A 16,234-nucleotide genomic window follows, 5' to 3' on the forward strand; every position below is an offset into this window, starting at 1 on the left:
TTCAGGCTTCCCAGAGAGCCCTTAGTGGAAATGGATTCACCTGAACTGTGGTTGGAATAGGATGGGGTGTTTGGGAAAGAGTATGCTTTTGAGAGGCTTCCCACTGCAGACAGGATAGGTGTGGCTTTAAAACCCTCACATGGTGATCAAAATGTGAAAACTGAGATGTCCACCATCACCACAGAGAGGTTCTTGTGTGGGAAGAAGAAAAGCTTCCTAAGTTTTCTGAATGGTGTCTTTGCTTTCATGCTTCCTCAGGATTATTATCCCTGAAAACCAGTCATGATGGGACACCGGGCCCCACCCACACTCATGAAGCTGGCAAGACAGAGGCTGCTGAGGGAGGAGGACTTGACCATTTCTATTCTGGAGGACCTGCCTGTGGGACTGCTCCCGGAGATGTTTGAGGAGGCCTTCAAAAACAGACGTACAAACATGTTGAGGGCCATGGTGGCTGCCTGGCCATTCCCAGACCTTTCTGTGGGAGCCCTGATAAAGGACTCTGACCTGGAGACTTTGAAAGCTCTGCTTGAAGGACTAGATGTGCTGATTACAGACAAGGTTCATCCCAGGTAATCAGGACCCAGCTAGGATGGAGGAAGTCTGTGGGGGTGCAGAGAAGGAACAACTGGGGACACGGAGAACTTGGCCAAAGGTGGATCAGAGGCTTCTTATAGCATCAGCATAGAGAACTGCAGAGGTTTGGGCCAGGTCTCAGGCGTCTGGGCAATTAATGACACGTGGAGGGCACAAGAGTAGACATAGCCACTGAGGGATAGGCCTCTCCCTGCCAGCTCTACAGCTAAAAGTGGAATGAGGCTGGGGTTTATGGGAACGGAATGGAGGGAGATGAGATAGATGCCTTGCTGGCAAAGACCATTTTCACTGAGCACGAGGTTTGATCTTGAGAAAGCAAAGATTTGGAAGGGAAGCTGATGTGAGATGTGGACAAGAAGTAGACTATAAGATGTATCTTGTCTTATCTTCTGGGAATTCTACCTGTTTTACTAACAGGAGGTCAAAACTCAGAGTGCTTGATTTGACGGATGAGGACCATGACTTCTGGAGCATTAGAGCAGAAACCCATGAAGGTGACTGCTCACCACAAGCCGAGAGGCAGGAGCAACCAGTGGAAATCAGTCCTAACTCTGGGGTGAAGAAAAGTTTTAAGGTAGTAACTGATCTTGAACTCATGAAGGCCAGGTACAATCAATGTGACTGGCACTTGTTACATTGGGCCCAGCAACGAAAAGATTCCATTCATGTATGCTGTAGAAAGCTGAAGATTTGGGATTCACCTGTCTTCGCTGCTGTACAGATCTTCAAAATGATAAATCTAGACTGTATCCTGGAGCTGCAGCTGAGTGGATGGTCCCTTGAATTCATCGTAGAGCTTTGTCCTTACCTGGAGCAGATGAGAAATCTTCACACCCTTGTGCTAGTGGCAATTTGGAAGCCCTTAAGATCTGCTGCTTCTGCAGAGCAAGAATGGAGAAGCATGTTTGTTTCTCAGATCTCCAGATTCCCTTGTCTTCAGAATCTCTCTGTATATAATATCTACTTTTTAACAGGCTGCCTTGAGGAGTGGCTCAGGTAAGGAAGGATGGAGAGTGTCCTCCAGAACATAGCAACCACATCCTTTTCTTTACAGATTAGTGGGTCCTTGATGGTCTGACCACTGTGAACCTAGCATTGGTGGGGACATAGGTTAACCTGGCAGATGAGCTCTATGCTCAGACATTTGTGAATAGGCATCAGCACACCTGTAATTGCTCATGTGTAAAAGGTTGTTTGGGGTCCAAGAAGGGGTTGATTAGAGGAGAAATAGTTGACATTGGGAAACAGGACACAGCTGTGGTGGGGAACATACATATCGGGGGACTCTTATTTTATATATATAAAGAAAACTTTTTCATTGATTTTACACATGAATCAAAGATACCTCTCTTCCATCTTCTCCCCCCCTTCCCCATCCCAACCCATATCCCACTCCCACCCACAAGAAGGAAAGGCCTCCCATGAGGAGGCATATCCAGTAGAAGCAATTCCAAGCCCTTACCCTGCCTCTAGGCTGTACAAGGTGTCCCATCATAGGTAGAGGGCTATAAAATGGCCACTCATTCTCCAGAGATGGATTCTGATCCTACCGCCAGGGTGCCCCCCAAGCAGATCAAGCTATGCAACTGTCTCACCATGCAGAGCACCTAGTCCAGTCCCATGCATGCTCCACAGCTGTTGATCCACCTTTCATGATTTCCCACTAGTTAGGTTTGATGCACTTGCTCATAGAATCCCTCTTCTCTCTCTTGGACTGGACACCCGGAGCTCTGCCTGGTGCTTGGTAGTGGACCTCTGCATCTGCCTCCATCAGTCATTAGAGAAAAGCTCTGTGATGACAGTTATGGTGTTCACCCATCTGATTACAGGGGAAAGCCAGTTTAGTTCGGGCACCCTCTCCCCATACGCTAGATTCATTCTTGGGGATTTCTGGCAATTTCCTTAGCTGTGGGTTTCTCTATATTCCCATGATATCCCTCTATCATTGTATTTCTTTCATTGCTTTCCCTCTTAATGCCTGTTCCAGCTCAACCATCCCATTCCTTTATGTTCTCATCCCATATTCCCTACCCTCCAATGCTCACCCCTCACCCAGATTTTACTCATGGAAATATTGTCTATTTCCCCTAACCAGAGTGATCCATGTGTCCTTCTTTGGGTCTTCCTTGTTTGTTAGCTTCTCTGGTGTTGTGGGTTGTTGTCTGATTATCCTATGCTTTATGCCGAGTATCCACTTATGAGTGAGTACATAGATACCATCTTTGTCCTTCTGAGTCTCGGTTACCTCACTCAGAATGGTATTTTCTATTTCCATCCCTTTGCCTGCAAATTTCATGCTGTCATTGTTTTTCTCTGCTGAGTAGTACTCCACTGTGTATATGTACCACATTTTCATAATCCATTCTTCAGTTGATGGACATCTAGGTTCTTTCCAGGATCTGGCTATTATGAATAATGCTGCTATGAATGGAGTTGAGCATGTGTCATTGTGGTATGTTTGAGCATTCCTTGGGTATATGTCCAAGAGTGGTATGGCTGGGTCTTGAGGTACATTGATTCCCAATTTTCTGAGAAACTACCATACTGATTTCCAAAGTGCCTGTACCAGTTTACACTCCCACCAGTGTACTGGAGGAGTGTTCCCCTTGCTCAACATCCTCTCCAACATAAGCTGTCTGCAGTGCTTTTTTATCTTAGCCATTCTGACAGGTGTAAGATGGTATCTCAGAGTCATTTTCATTTGCATCTATCTGATGATTAAGGATGCTGAGCAATTCCTTAATTGTCTTTCTGCCATTTCAAATTATTCTTTTGAGAATTCTCTGTTTAGCTCTATAGCCCCCCCCCCCTTTTGTTTATGGTTTTTTGGTTTTGTTTTGTTTTTCGAGACAGGGTATCTCTGTGTAGTTTTGTTGCCTGTCCTGGATCTTACTCTGTAGACCTGGCTAGCCTTGAACTCACAGAGATCCACCTGGCTCTCCCTCCTGGGTGCTGAAATTAAAGGTGTGTGCCACCACCACCCTTATACCCATTTTTTAATTGGATTGTTCCTTACTTTGTGTAGTTTCTTGAGTTCTTTATATATTTTGGAATCAGTCCTCTGTCAGATGTGGGGCTGGTGAAAAATCTATTCTGATTCTGTAGGCTGTCATTTTGTCTTATTTACTGTGTCTTTTGCCTTACAGAAGCTTCTCAGTTTCAGCAGGTCCCTTTTATTTATTGTTTTACTCAGTGTCAGTGCTACTGGTGTTATAGTTAGGAAGTGGCCTCCTGTGCTATTCAAGAGTACTTCCTACTTTCTCTTCTATCAAGCTCAGTGTAACTGGATTTATGTTGAGGTCTTTGATCCACTTGGACTTGAGTTTTGTGCATGGTGACAGATATGGATCTATTTGAAATCTTTTACCATGTTGACATGCAATTATGCCAGCACCATTTGTTGAAGATACTTTCTTTTTTTCATTGTTCGTTTTGGCTTCTTTCTCAAGAATCATGTGTTCATATGTGTCTGGATAAATGTCAGGGTCTTCAATTTGATTCCATTGGTCCATATCTCCATTTTTATGTTAATACCAGGCTGTTTTTATTACTATAGGTCTATAGTACAGCTTGATGTCAAAGATGGTGATGCCTCCAGAGGTAGCTTGGTTGTAAGGATTCTTTTAGCTATCCTGGGTTTTCTGTTTTCTATATGAATTAGAGTATTGTTCTTTTGGGGTCGGTGAAGAATTGTGTTGGAATTTTTAACGGGGATTGCATTGAATCTGTAGATTGCTTTAGGTAAGATTGCCATTTTTACTATGTTAATCCTACCTATCCATGAGCATGGGACGTCTTTCTATTTTCTGATACCTTCTTCAATTTCTTTCTTCAGACACTTAAAGTTCTTGTCAAACAGGTTTTCCATTTGCTTAGAGTTACACCAAGGTATTTTATATTATTTGTGGCTATTGTAAAGTGTGATTCTCTGATTTCTTTCTCAGCCCTTTTATCATTTGTGTATAGGAGGGCTACTGATTTTTTTGAGTTGATCTTGTATCCTGCCACATTACTGAAGGAATTTATCAGCTATAGGAGTTCCCTTCTAGAATTTTTGGGGTCACTTATGTATACTATTATATTGTCTGCACAGAGTGAAATTTTGACTTCTTCCTTTCCAATTTGTATCCCTTTGATCTCCTTTTATTGTCTTATTGTTCTAGCTAAAACTTCAAGTACTATATTGAATAAATATGGGGAGAGTGGACAGCCTTGTTTTGTTCCTGATTTTAGTGAAATCGCTTTGATTTTCTCTCCATTTAATTTGATGTTGGCTTGTTGTAAATTGCCTTTATTAAGTTTAGGTATGTTTCTTGTATTCCTGATCTCTAGGACTTTATCATGAAGGTGTGTTGGATTTTGTCATGCTTTTTCAGCATCCAGTTAAAAAAATCATTTTTTTTAGTTTGTTTATATGGTGTATTACATTGACAGACTTTCTTATGTTCTTAGGTTGAACCATCCTTGTATCTCTGGGATGAAGCCTACTTGATCATGGTGGATAATTTTTTAATGCGTTCTTAGATTTGGTTTGCCAATATTTTGTTGAGTACTTTTGCATCAATGTTCATGAGGGAGATTGGTCTGTAATTCTCTTTCTTTTTTGCATCTTTGTGTGGTTTGGGTATCAGGGTAACTGTAGCCTCATAAGAAGAGCTTGGTAATGTTCTTTCTGTTTCTATTGTGTGGAACAATTTGAAGAGCATTGGAATTAGCTCTTCTCTTTGAAAAACTGGTAGAATTCTGCGCTGAAACCATCTGGTCCTGGGCTTTCTGTGGTGGGGAGACTTTTAATGACTATTTCTATTTTCTTAGTGGTTATTGGTCTATTTACATAGTTTATCTAGTCTTGATTTAACTTTGGTATGTGGTATCTATCCAGAAAATTGTCCATTTCCTTCAGATTTTCCAATTTGTGGAGTAGAGGTTTTTGAAGTATGACCTGATGATTCTCTGGATTTCCTCTTTGCTTTATGTCTTCCTTTTCATTTCTGATTTTGCTAATTTGGATGCTCTCTCTCTGCCTTTTGGTTAGTCTGGATAAGGGCTTGTCTATCTGTTGATTTTTTTTTCAAAGAAACAACTCTGTTTTATTGATTCTTTATATTGTTCTCTTTGTTTCTATTTCATTGATTTCAGCTCTAAATTCGATTATTTCCTGGCATCTATTCCTCCTGGGTGATCTATAGTTTTTGTTGTTTATTGAAATCTAACTTGTGTCTGTGTCTCAATCTTAGCTCTTGGTATAATTGGAACTGGCAGATTCTGTACCACATGCAGCTATTTTTTCCCCATCCAAACTAGCTGATTCTGTGGCTCAGGGAGCCCCTCTTGGTCTTATCAGGGCTCTTGGTCTAGTCAGAGCTGGTGGATTCTTTTTCTCAGGAAGCCTCTCTTGGTCCAATGAGAGCTGGTAGATTCCTTGTCTCAGGAAATCACTGGGGTCTCAGGCAGATGGGTATTGGAGTAGGGTGTGTGTAGCATGAATCTTAAAAGTTCTTATTAATAAAATCAAACCTGAGGCCAGTTATTGGGGTGAACACTGGAAGATCAGAGAGCCAGAACAAGCCACAGATACCTCACCTCTCCAGATCCTCAGCTGGTCTTGTTTCCTCAGACTGGAGGCTTCTGAGTCCTCATCCAGAATGGGTCTCAGCTGAATTGCTACTCAAAATTCTGAATGCTTAACCAGCCATGTGCTTCTAATTTCTGGTCCTCATGCCTTCTAAATCTTTCTGCCTTCTATCATTCCCTGGGATTAAAGGCTTACTTTCTGGGATTAAAGGTGTGAGTCACCATGCTTGGCTGTATCCTTGAACACATGGATTTCTGCCTAGCTCTGCCTCCCAAGAGCTGGGATTAAAGGCGTGTGCTACCACTGCCTATCATCTGTGTTTAATATTGTGGCTGTTCTGTCTCTGACCCCAGATAAGTTTATTAGGGTGTACAATATTTCGGGGAACACAATACCACCACAGGTGTGGGTCTTGTAGATTGCAGGGTTTGATGGGAGTTTTTGGTGGGGAGAGCCTGGCTCCAGGAGTTTTCCCTGCTGGCCAGCAACTGGGCAGAGTTGGATGGGGGTTTCTGGGGACTGGTTGTGTCCCAGGACCTGGGTCCTAGAGGCAGGACTCTCTGGCTGCGAGAACAGTCACTCACTTCTTGATCCAGGGAGGGCTGGCAGATTGGATTCCTTGTCTCAGGAAGTTGCAGGCGTCTCAGGCAGATGGGTATTGGGATAGGGTTTGGGTCTTGTAGATTGCAGGGTCTGATGGGGGTTTTGTAGGAGGAGCCTGGCCACAGGAATTTCCCCTGCTGGCCAGCAAGTGGGGCAGAGTTGGTCTGGGGTTCCTGGGGACTGGCTGTGTCTCAGGGCCCATAGCAAGGGACTCTTAAAGATTAATTAATTAATTAATTAATTAATTATATATACAGTGTTTTGTCTGCACATATCCCTGCAGGCCAGAAGAGGGAACCAGATCTCTTTACAGATGGTTGTGAGCCACCATGTGGTTGCTGGGAATTGAACTCAGGACCTTTGGAAGAATAAGCAGTGCTCTTAACCTCTGAGCCATCTCTCTAACTCCATAACATCTTTTTTTTTTTTTCTGGAGCTGAGGATCATACCCAGGACCTTGTGCTTGATTGGCAAGTGCTCTACCTCTGAGCTAAATCCCCAGCGCCTGGCTTTTTTTTTTTTTTTTTTTTTTTTGTTTGTTTGTTTTGTTTTTCAAGACAGGGTTTCTCTGTGTAGCTTTGCGCCTTTCCTGGAACTCACTTGGTAGCCCAGGCTGGCCTGGAACTCCCAGAGATCCACCTGGCTCAGCCTCCTGGGTGCTGGGATTAAAGGCGTATACCACCACCACCCGGCTGCAGGGGACTCTTAAAGACACTGCTAGGATGAAGCTGAATGAATCCATCATATAGGCTGACTAAATTTGGGAAAAGCATCATCTGCCTTGCTTTCATTCCCACCAATCCTCTTCAATACTTTTTGGCATAACTAATCTTTTGATCTCTCCCTAGGTACCTGAAGACCCCCTTGAAGACCCTGTCAATCACTGACTGCTGGCTCTCCCAGTCAGACTTGGATTACCTGAGCCAGTGCCTGAACATCTGTGAGCTCAAACATCTGAACCTGAGTGGTGTAGAGCTATCTGATTCATGCCCTAAGCTTCTTGGGGTTCTCCTTGAGAGAATCGCAAGTACCCTGCAAACCCTGGAATTGGAAGAGTGCAAGATGAGGGACTGTCATTTCAATGCTATCTTGCCTTCCCTGAGCCAATGTTCCCAGCTTACTAAGGTCAATTTCACAAATAATGATATCTCTCTGCTTGTCCTGAAGAACCTTCTACATCACACAGCCAAGCTGAGAAAGCTGACCCATGAGATGTACCCCACACCTCTGTTATGCTATGAGGAATTTAAGCTACTTTGTGCTGAGCTGCTGGATATACTCAGGGCAGAAAGGGAGCCCAAGCACGTCTCTTTTTCTCCTATTTGGAGTGCTTTCACTCACGATTCTATACCCTGGAGGGCAGAAATTTTTGCCTTACTTTTTCAATAAGTAGGATAAGGTTTCTTCTGGTACTAAAAATGGAAGCCTAGTGTTGGGAGTGTATGTATACTATGGACATCCTCACTTGCATATAATAAAATGTGCTGAGTATTTTGGGTTGTTTGTGCATCTTCATTCGAGAGCACAGCCCACTTGTTCCCAGCATTTCAATACCTGTTTCTTTCCCTATTGCCCTAATCAAGTCATGGCATCTTACAGACATGTCTCTCATCAAGGGGTTCTAGAGCATATGGCTTCACAGTGCTTAATATTTTGGAAAGAAAATGGAGTGCAAAGGGTTCAGATCACAGGGACTCAGGTTGACGTGAAGAACAATGGGATGAAGGGACAGGAGACTGGTAGAGTCAGAGAGAAAATTATATGCATTTCTAAGTGATGATTTGGCATCAGAGAAACAATTAATACATGTAAATGTTGTTCTGGTAGCTTTTAGAGGTACTGTGGGACCCTAAGAATCTGGAGGAGTATTGTATGGTGTTCTTCACAGTTAGTGGTTGTTTGGAACACAGTGCAGTAAGAATACTAGAAATTTTAATCATGCAGGGATGACTCCTCAATGGAGATTTAAAAAAAATCAATGCCTACATTCCATCTTGCAAACCCAGAGTGGATTTTGTTGAGGACCTGGAGAGCTTTTTGCTATAGAGTCAGACTTCACCCAAATTCCTCAGGATGATTAGCCCAGAATAGAGGTCACATATACTTTTAGGACCTTGCTGTTGGTCCAAAATTATACCAGATATGAGCCTTTTAGCTATAGAACCTATGATCATGGTCATGTGTACTTTGTAAAAAAGATTCTATGTAGTCACACCCTAAGCTTTACTTTGCATCTGGAATTGGACTGATTGGACTGGTTGCTGCCTGAACACTTGCCTAAATTGTACTATGTTTTCAATGTGCTGCCAGTGAACAGTCTGGCAATAGACTCCCCAAAGTCTGATCCAGGTTGACAAAGACAAATATGCACTGGGTTTTCATTCTTTGCAGATTATGATATCCATTGAGACTTGAGTGGAACCGTTACAAGGGACCACCTTCAAATAAAACCCTCCAATAGTTGAACAAATATCACACTCTTGACCTCCTAACTCTCTCCAACCTTAGTGCTGGATCTTAAACCTGTAATTGATTTCTGCATGAATTTTGGTGTTGCTGTCCCTGAAGCTGTGACATATGTTCTCTTTTGCCTGTACATTTAGATAACAATAAGAGAATTGGTATCCAACAATTTCTTCCTCAATTTGTTTATTCAAAATAGAGACAAGAGAGTGTCCATTGCACTAGGTTTCTAGCTCTTCCCAGAAATGTTTCTCCCAGTACACTTTCCCTCCATCCCACGCCATTCTCATGACCCTCCTGTTCTCATCCCCACACCCCTATGCAGATGCCTCACCCTGTTCACTGGTGTTGTCCTTTCTATTTCTTCTTCACAATGAGATCCATGCATCGCCTCTTGATCCCTCCTTGTTATTTAGTTTCTCTGGGTCTATATTGTAGCATGCTTACATACCATGTTTGTCTTTCTGGGTCTGAGTTACCTCACTCAGGATGATCTTATCTAGTTTTATCCATTTGTTTTTAACAGCTGAGTAATATTCTATTGTGTAAATGTACCACATTTTCTTTATTCATTCTTCAGTTGAGGCACATCTAGGTTGTTTCCAGTTTCTGGCTATTACAAATAAAAATGCTGTGAACATAGTTGAGCAAATGTCCTTGTGGTAGGATGCAGCATTCTTTGGGTATATGCCAGTAGTAGTATAACTGGATCTTGAGGTAGATCAATTTCCATTTTTCTGAGAAACCACCATATTTTATATACTTACCAGCATGAGCTTTTACGTGTGTGTTTTTTTTTTTTTATCTTGGCTGTTCCAACAGTTATAAGATAGTTTGGACCCTTCCCGCCTGGGCTGTCTCACTCAGCCTTAATATGACAAGAGGTGCCTAGTTCACTGCCACTTGATAAAGCATGGGTGATTGATGTCCATGGGAGGACTGCCCTTTTCTGAAGAGAAATGGATGGGGAGAAGTGGGTATTGGGGTGCCAGGAAGACAGAAGGGAAAGGAAAATGCAGTTGGGTTACAAAAACAATAAATTAAAAAAAAGAAGTAGAGATCAGAAGTCGTGTACTTCATCATCATTGTGTTGTGTGCAGACTGCCATGATTTCTAAGACAAGGACATTTCAGACACAATGCCCATGTAAGCAGCCCTTGATGGAAGTAGGACTTGGCAGTTATAATATATCAACACTCAAACCTAATATCACAGTGAGAAGGGCACAGTGGAACCACGAGCTGTCTCTTCCCAGTGTGTCGTCACTTATTACTCTCAAAGTTTGCCTCTTAGTTTGGTGGTACTCACCCACTGAATCATTTAAAGCCTGAAGAAGCTAAACTGTCAGCTTAAGATAACAGGGCTGAAGTCACTGTCTCAAAGTCAGTGTGCAAAGAACATGAACTTTCATACATGACAGAGCCACACTCAGATGCACTCAGAACATCTGGAAAGCTTGAACTCTGAGACAGAGGTATTCCTGTGACACTGGATTTCCTATGCTTCCTTTGAGACTAGGGGAAAAAAAGAAAGAATGGAAGAGAAGTCTATCTTTTTTACGTATTTTGTTTTAAGAGCTTTGGGGTCTTCTCTGGCCAAATCAATAAAACACTTGAAGGAGCAATAATAGCATCCTCATGAGTTTAATCTCAGCTCTGGGGATGCAGAGGCAGGCAGTTCTCTGTGAGGGTTTTTTTTTTTTTTTTTTTTTTTTTTGGCTTTTTGAGACAGGGTTTCTCTGTGTAGTCCTGGCTGTACTGAAACTCACCACCAGGCTGCCCTTGAACTAAGAGATCCACCTACCTCTGCCTCTCCAGCTCGGATTAAAGGAATGTGTCACCACAGCTTGGCTTAAGTTTTAAGGTATATGTGATTGTATGTTATATATCATTTCACGTGTTGGTGTTTTGCTTGCGTGTACAATAGAATGTACAAAGTGTGTGCCTGGTGCCTGTGGAGGGCAGAAGAGGACATGGGAACTTGAGTTGTTAGTTACCATGTGGAGTTTGGTCGTGGTACCTAAGTTCCATGAAAGAGCAGCATGTACTCTTCTTAATCACTGAACCATCTCTCCAGTCCCCTAACTTTTTTGACAAAATTTTCCAAAATTAAATTCTACTTTAAATCTTTTTTGACAATGAACTAAATTTGACAGCCCTAGAAAGTCTCACTGGATTAATAAAAGATCAGAATAAGACACAGCCTAATGTTGCAGGATGGAAAACTGTGTCAGATAAGAAATGATTCTGTCAGGGTGTGGTAGTTCTTCAAGCCTTTAATTCCAGCACTTGGTAGGCAGAGGCAGGAGGATCTCTGAGTTATACAGTGAGACCCTGTTGAGAGGGTGGCAGTGAGGTGGGGGAGATTTTAAAATAAGCTTTAAGTGCTATTTTTGCAACACTGAGGACATAATGCCTTTAGCATACTTCTAATTTTAAATCTACTTCTCCTGGGGAAACTCTTCAAATCTGTTTATGTACATTCCAGATAAAGGCCAACACTCTTAAATTATCCTGGGTGTATTTCTCCCAAACCAAAGATGTACATGAGAGTGGTTCATGCTAAGATGTCCAGTTGGATCATAAAGTTGGCTGCAGGAAAATTAAAACATAGAACAAAGGGAATGGGGTCTCTCCACACTCTATTCTTTTTTTCTTTCATTTTTCTTTTTCTTAATACCCTCACAGCCCATACTTTCCCTTGAACTTCTGACCCTTAATTCTGGTCCTCCTGAATGCTGAGATCACTAACATTTAACAACAGGCTCATCTAACTGTGGGGCCTTATTCTATAAGCATTTCCCTTTAAGCTGGTATCCTTCAAGTAAAAACTTATAATAGTTATAGTTGGACAAGTTTTATATTCTTGGCCTCTAGAACCCACCCAACCTAAGAACTCTATCTTTTTTTTTTCCCCTTTTCTATTTTAATAAAAAGGAAAAAAAAAAGAAAAAGCTTATAACTAATATAAGAAAAACTATATACAAAAGTACAATAACTATATACAATATATACAAGTAATAAATACCTAAACAATGTCTAGTCCATTTGTATTTGACAAATTCAGAGAAAATAATTTCATTATCTATCCTATTTTGGTAAGTCCAAAATGTATCCTTAGAAAATTTTTCTTTTTTGTTATGACTATGAGACATGTCGGCTCCTGGCAGTACCAATCTACTTCAGAGAAAATATGGGCATTGAAGAAACTGCATATGGAGTTAACTTTCATTGTGGCAAAAGTTAGTCACTGGACAACAAAGTATCCTCAAATCAACAGGACAAAATGGACAGACAGGACATAAAACAAAGGATTACTGATTCTTGCCAAGAACTCTATCTTAACCATGGAATTGTGATTTCTGTCTGGATTTTCGCATTGCTATCCCTGAAGTTTCTCCTTTGTGTTCCCTTTTGCCTGTATAATCACATGGCAGTGAAAGACGTTGCTATCACACTGTTTTACCTTCATCACTTTTTCAAACTTATTTTTATTGATTAAATGGGAAATTCTCATCATGTACTCCAGTCACCCTTAATTCCTGGTCCTCCCAGGTCTACCCCACCTTGTGGCTTCCCACTGCCCCAAAAGACAGAAAATGAAAGAAAAAACAAGCTCTATTTGTGTTGTCCCTATAGTCACTGGAGCCTGGTCAAGCTGGGATTCACTTTTTTAAATTAAAAACAGAGATGAGAAATCATTGTGGTTGTGTGCTGACTGTCATGAAGCGTAAAGGAATCTTCAGGAAGTATACTAAACAAGAAGTAAAAAGTGAATACCAAGACAGGGATATTTCACACACAATGCTCCCATATTTAATCCTTGTTGGAAGTCACATTTGAAATTATTTACAGTATATCAATGCTCAGGGATCAAATATCCCATTGAGGACATGGCTGGACGACAAAATACATATCTCTCCATACATCCAGAACCCATTATAGGTTGTCTAAGAAGAGAATTTTCCATAGTTCAACCCCAGGTATAGAAATATTTTCTAATCCTATTCAGTCAGTCCTACATCAATCCATCTGCAGAGAAAAGGAGCCACTGTCACCTGGTTCCTCATGTCAGGTTCATACAGGGGACTCTCACTACACTTGGCCCTTCCCTAGTGTGTCCTTGAACACACAGAGACTGCCTGAGTACTTCATGGGCAGTAAAGTTTAAGGTCTCCTTCTCAGAGTTTCCTGGAATGACCAACATGCATCTCACAGATGGGTATGACAATTCAAACAAAAAAGACATGGAGTATGTTTGAGATGGCTCAGCAAATAAATTTGCTGTCTGCATCAGGACCAGGACCTGACTTTCGTGTGAGCAATAAGAAGACTAATTCTTTTTTTTTTTGTTTATTTGTTTTTTTATTTTCACAACATAGTTTCTTTGTATAGCTCTGGCAGTCCTGGAACTCACTCTGTGGACCAGGCTGGCCTTGAATTTAGAGATCGTCCTGGCCCTGCTTCCTGAGTTCTGGGATTAAAGGCGTGTGCCACCACTACCAGAATAGAAGACTAATTCTTTAAAGTTGTCTGCAGACCTCTGTTTCCTATGGCATGTTCACATACATGCATACCCCAAAATAATAAACAAAACCTAATTTTGTTTAATTAAAACACTCTGAATTTATGAGGAGGAAAGATGGCCTTGTGGTTAAGAGCACATGTTCTTTCTGATGGAAGTGTTTCAGTTCCAAGCTCTCTACTGTCTCTACTTCAGTATTAGGGAGTCCATTGCCATTTTCAGATGGAGTCTTGTTTGAGCATCTTAGGGAAGTTTCTACTGAATTATGTGGCCTGAATCTAGGGGAAGGTTTACTGATATATATTGCCCATTTCATATCAGCTGGCATGGTATTGTACAAGGTGCTTGAGAAAAGTGGCTTTGGATACAGCTGAGTGGTGATGAACAGACTCAGTATATTCAAAGCCCTGGTTGGCTCCTCAGCCCCAAAGAAGTAAAGAAATATTTGATTAAAGCTCTAGATCACAGATTGTCTCATATTTGTTGGTAGGTTGTTATGCTGGTTGAAATCTGTTCCTGATGAGTGTACCAAAGAAATGAACCGCTGAACCGGAGTAACCCCGAGACACACACACACACACACACACACACACACACACACACACACACACACACCTGGACCTCAGAAATGGGCTTCAAAAACCAGCCAACACCAGAGAGCCGGCCCAGGACAAACCAGATCCCCCAACAGAGGCACACGCCTTTAATCCCAGCACTCGGGAGGCTGAGGCAGGAGGATCTCTGAGTTTGAGACCTTCCTGGTGAGTAGTAATGGGTTATAAAAGCTTCAGAGGAACCAGAGAAGACGCTGTCCAGGAGCTTAGAGTCACACCTGGCCCTGTAAACGAATTTCTAAACGGTCTTATTAATTAAGAAACACAGAGCCAAGTATAGGGCTGAGAGCCTTAGAGATCAGGGAAATACGGTGAGCCACCAGCTACCTTACCTCACCAGCTCTGCACCTTCCAACATGCTCTGATTTCCTGTCTACCTTGATTTTGATTGCCTCGGTTTTGATTGCCTTGCTGTTCTGCCCTCTCATTGGCTCTTAGCCCAGCTACCTCACTTCCTTGTCACAGCCTGTCTGCATAGACCTCCAGGTCTCTATGGTTGGTACTGGGATTAAAGGCGTGTCTCACTACACTTGGCCCTTCCCTAGTGTGTCCTTGAACACACAGAGACTGCCTGACGTGTGATCGGATTAAGGGCGTGTGCTACCACTGCTTGACTTCTGTGTTTACTTAAAAATGGCTGGCCTTTCTTCCCTTGATCTCCAGGCATGCCTTATTTATTAACGTACAAATAAAATATCACCACACTTCAGCACAAACAGAGTATCACCACATTTCCCCTGTTTTGTCTAATGAAATAAAAAAATAATTAAAAAAAAGTTAAAACTAATATAAGAAAAACTAGGTCAATTTCATTGATAATAATCTGTCTCTGCCTCTCCTGATGCAACTGCTTCACAACACAGCCAAACTGACCAAGTTGACCCAGGAGCTATACCCTGCACCCCTGGAATGCTACGATCATAGGGGCCTAGTACTTGTAGATCAGTTTGACTAACTTTTCCCCGAACTCTTGGATATAATAAGGACAAAAAGAAAGCCCAAAAAAGTGACTTTTGCTACAAGACAATGCTATAAATGTTTAAATTGTTCTATCTATGATCTGGAGAGAAGGCATTGCCTGTGCCAGCAATAAATTGGGAAAGGTTACTACTTGGTACTGTCGTATTATTTGTTGGTGTTCTGACAAATCAAGCTTGCCCTGAGACCAGGGGGCAGAGCTAGCCACTACTTAACCATAGAGGCCAGTTGGTGGTGGCACACACCCTTAATCTCAGCACTTGGGAGGCTCACGCCTTTAATTCCAGTGCTTGGGAGGTGGAGACATAATCTTGGCCCCTCATTAGATCAGAGTAACTGGAGAGGTAAGAAGTCACTGGTGGTTGTTCCTTTGCTTCTTTGATCTTCCACATTATTACCCCATACTTGACCCCTGGGTTTTATTGATAAGTTCTGAGCTATGGAAGCCTACGGGGGGTAGGAGGAGGGGATGGATGAAATCCTCTCTGAGATTATTACAGTTTGAGACTGTTCCTCACAGAGATCCCATAGCATGAGTAGCTGCACCTTTTTACCCATTGCATATAATAAATGTTCTGTGTTTTGGAGTTCCTGGTGCAGCTCTTTCACAGCACACTGACCACTCATGCCCAGCATTTCTCTACCTGTGTCTGTGGTGTCTTCTTTCCCCATCACACTAAGCTAGTCACTCTCAAAATTGTGCAGGACATGAAATCCTTGGGAAAGGTCTCAGAAATGGGATTCAGAGCACATGACTTCACACGGTGCTCAATGATTTAGAAAGCAAGTGGTATGAAGTGAGATCGAATCAGGTGGCAATATAAGAACTTGGAATCACACAATTTTTTTTCTTCATCACGTTTCTTGTTCTTAGAAATAG

General features: G+C 42.0%; 1 protein-coding gene across 1 annotated transcript; it reads left to right on the forward strand.

Moving 5' to 3' along the window:
- The first annotated feature begins 285 nt into the window (after window positions 1-285).
- LOC128096152 (oogenesin-3-like) lies at window positions 286-16,234 on the forward strand. Its single transcript, XM_052715352.1, is given in 5 exon segments — window positions 286-572; window positions 1,015-1,593; window positions 7,624-7,900; window positions 15,179-15,382; window positions 16,229-16,234. Coding segments are annotated over 5 exon segments (1,353 nt in total).

Source organism: Peromyscus californicus, unplaced genomic scaffold, assembly GCF_007827085.1.
Source record: "Peromyscus californicus insignis strain IS unplaced genomic scaffold, ASM782708v3 Scaffold_5__1_contigs__length_169319896, whole genome shotgun sequence".
Classification (NCBI taxonomy): domain Eukaryota; kingdom Metazoa; phylum Chordata; class Mammalia; order Rodentia; family Cricetidae; genus Peromyscus; species Peromyscus californicus.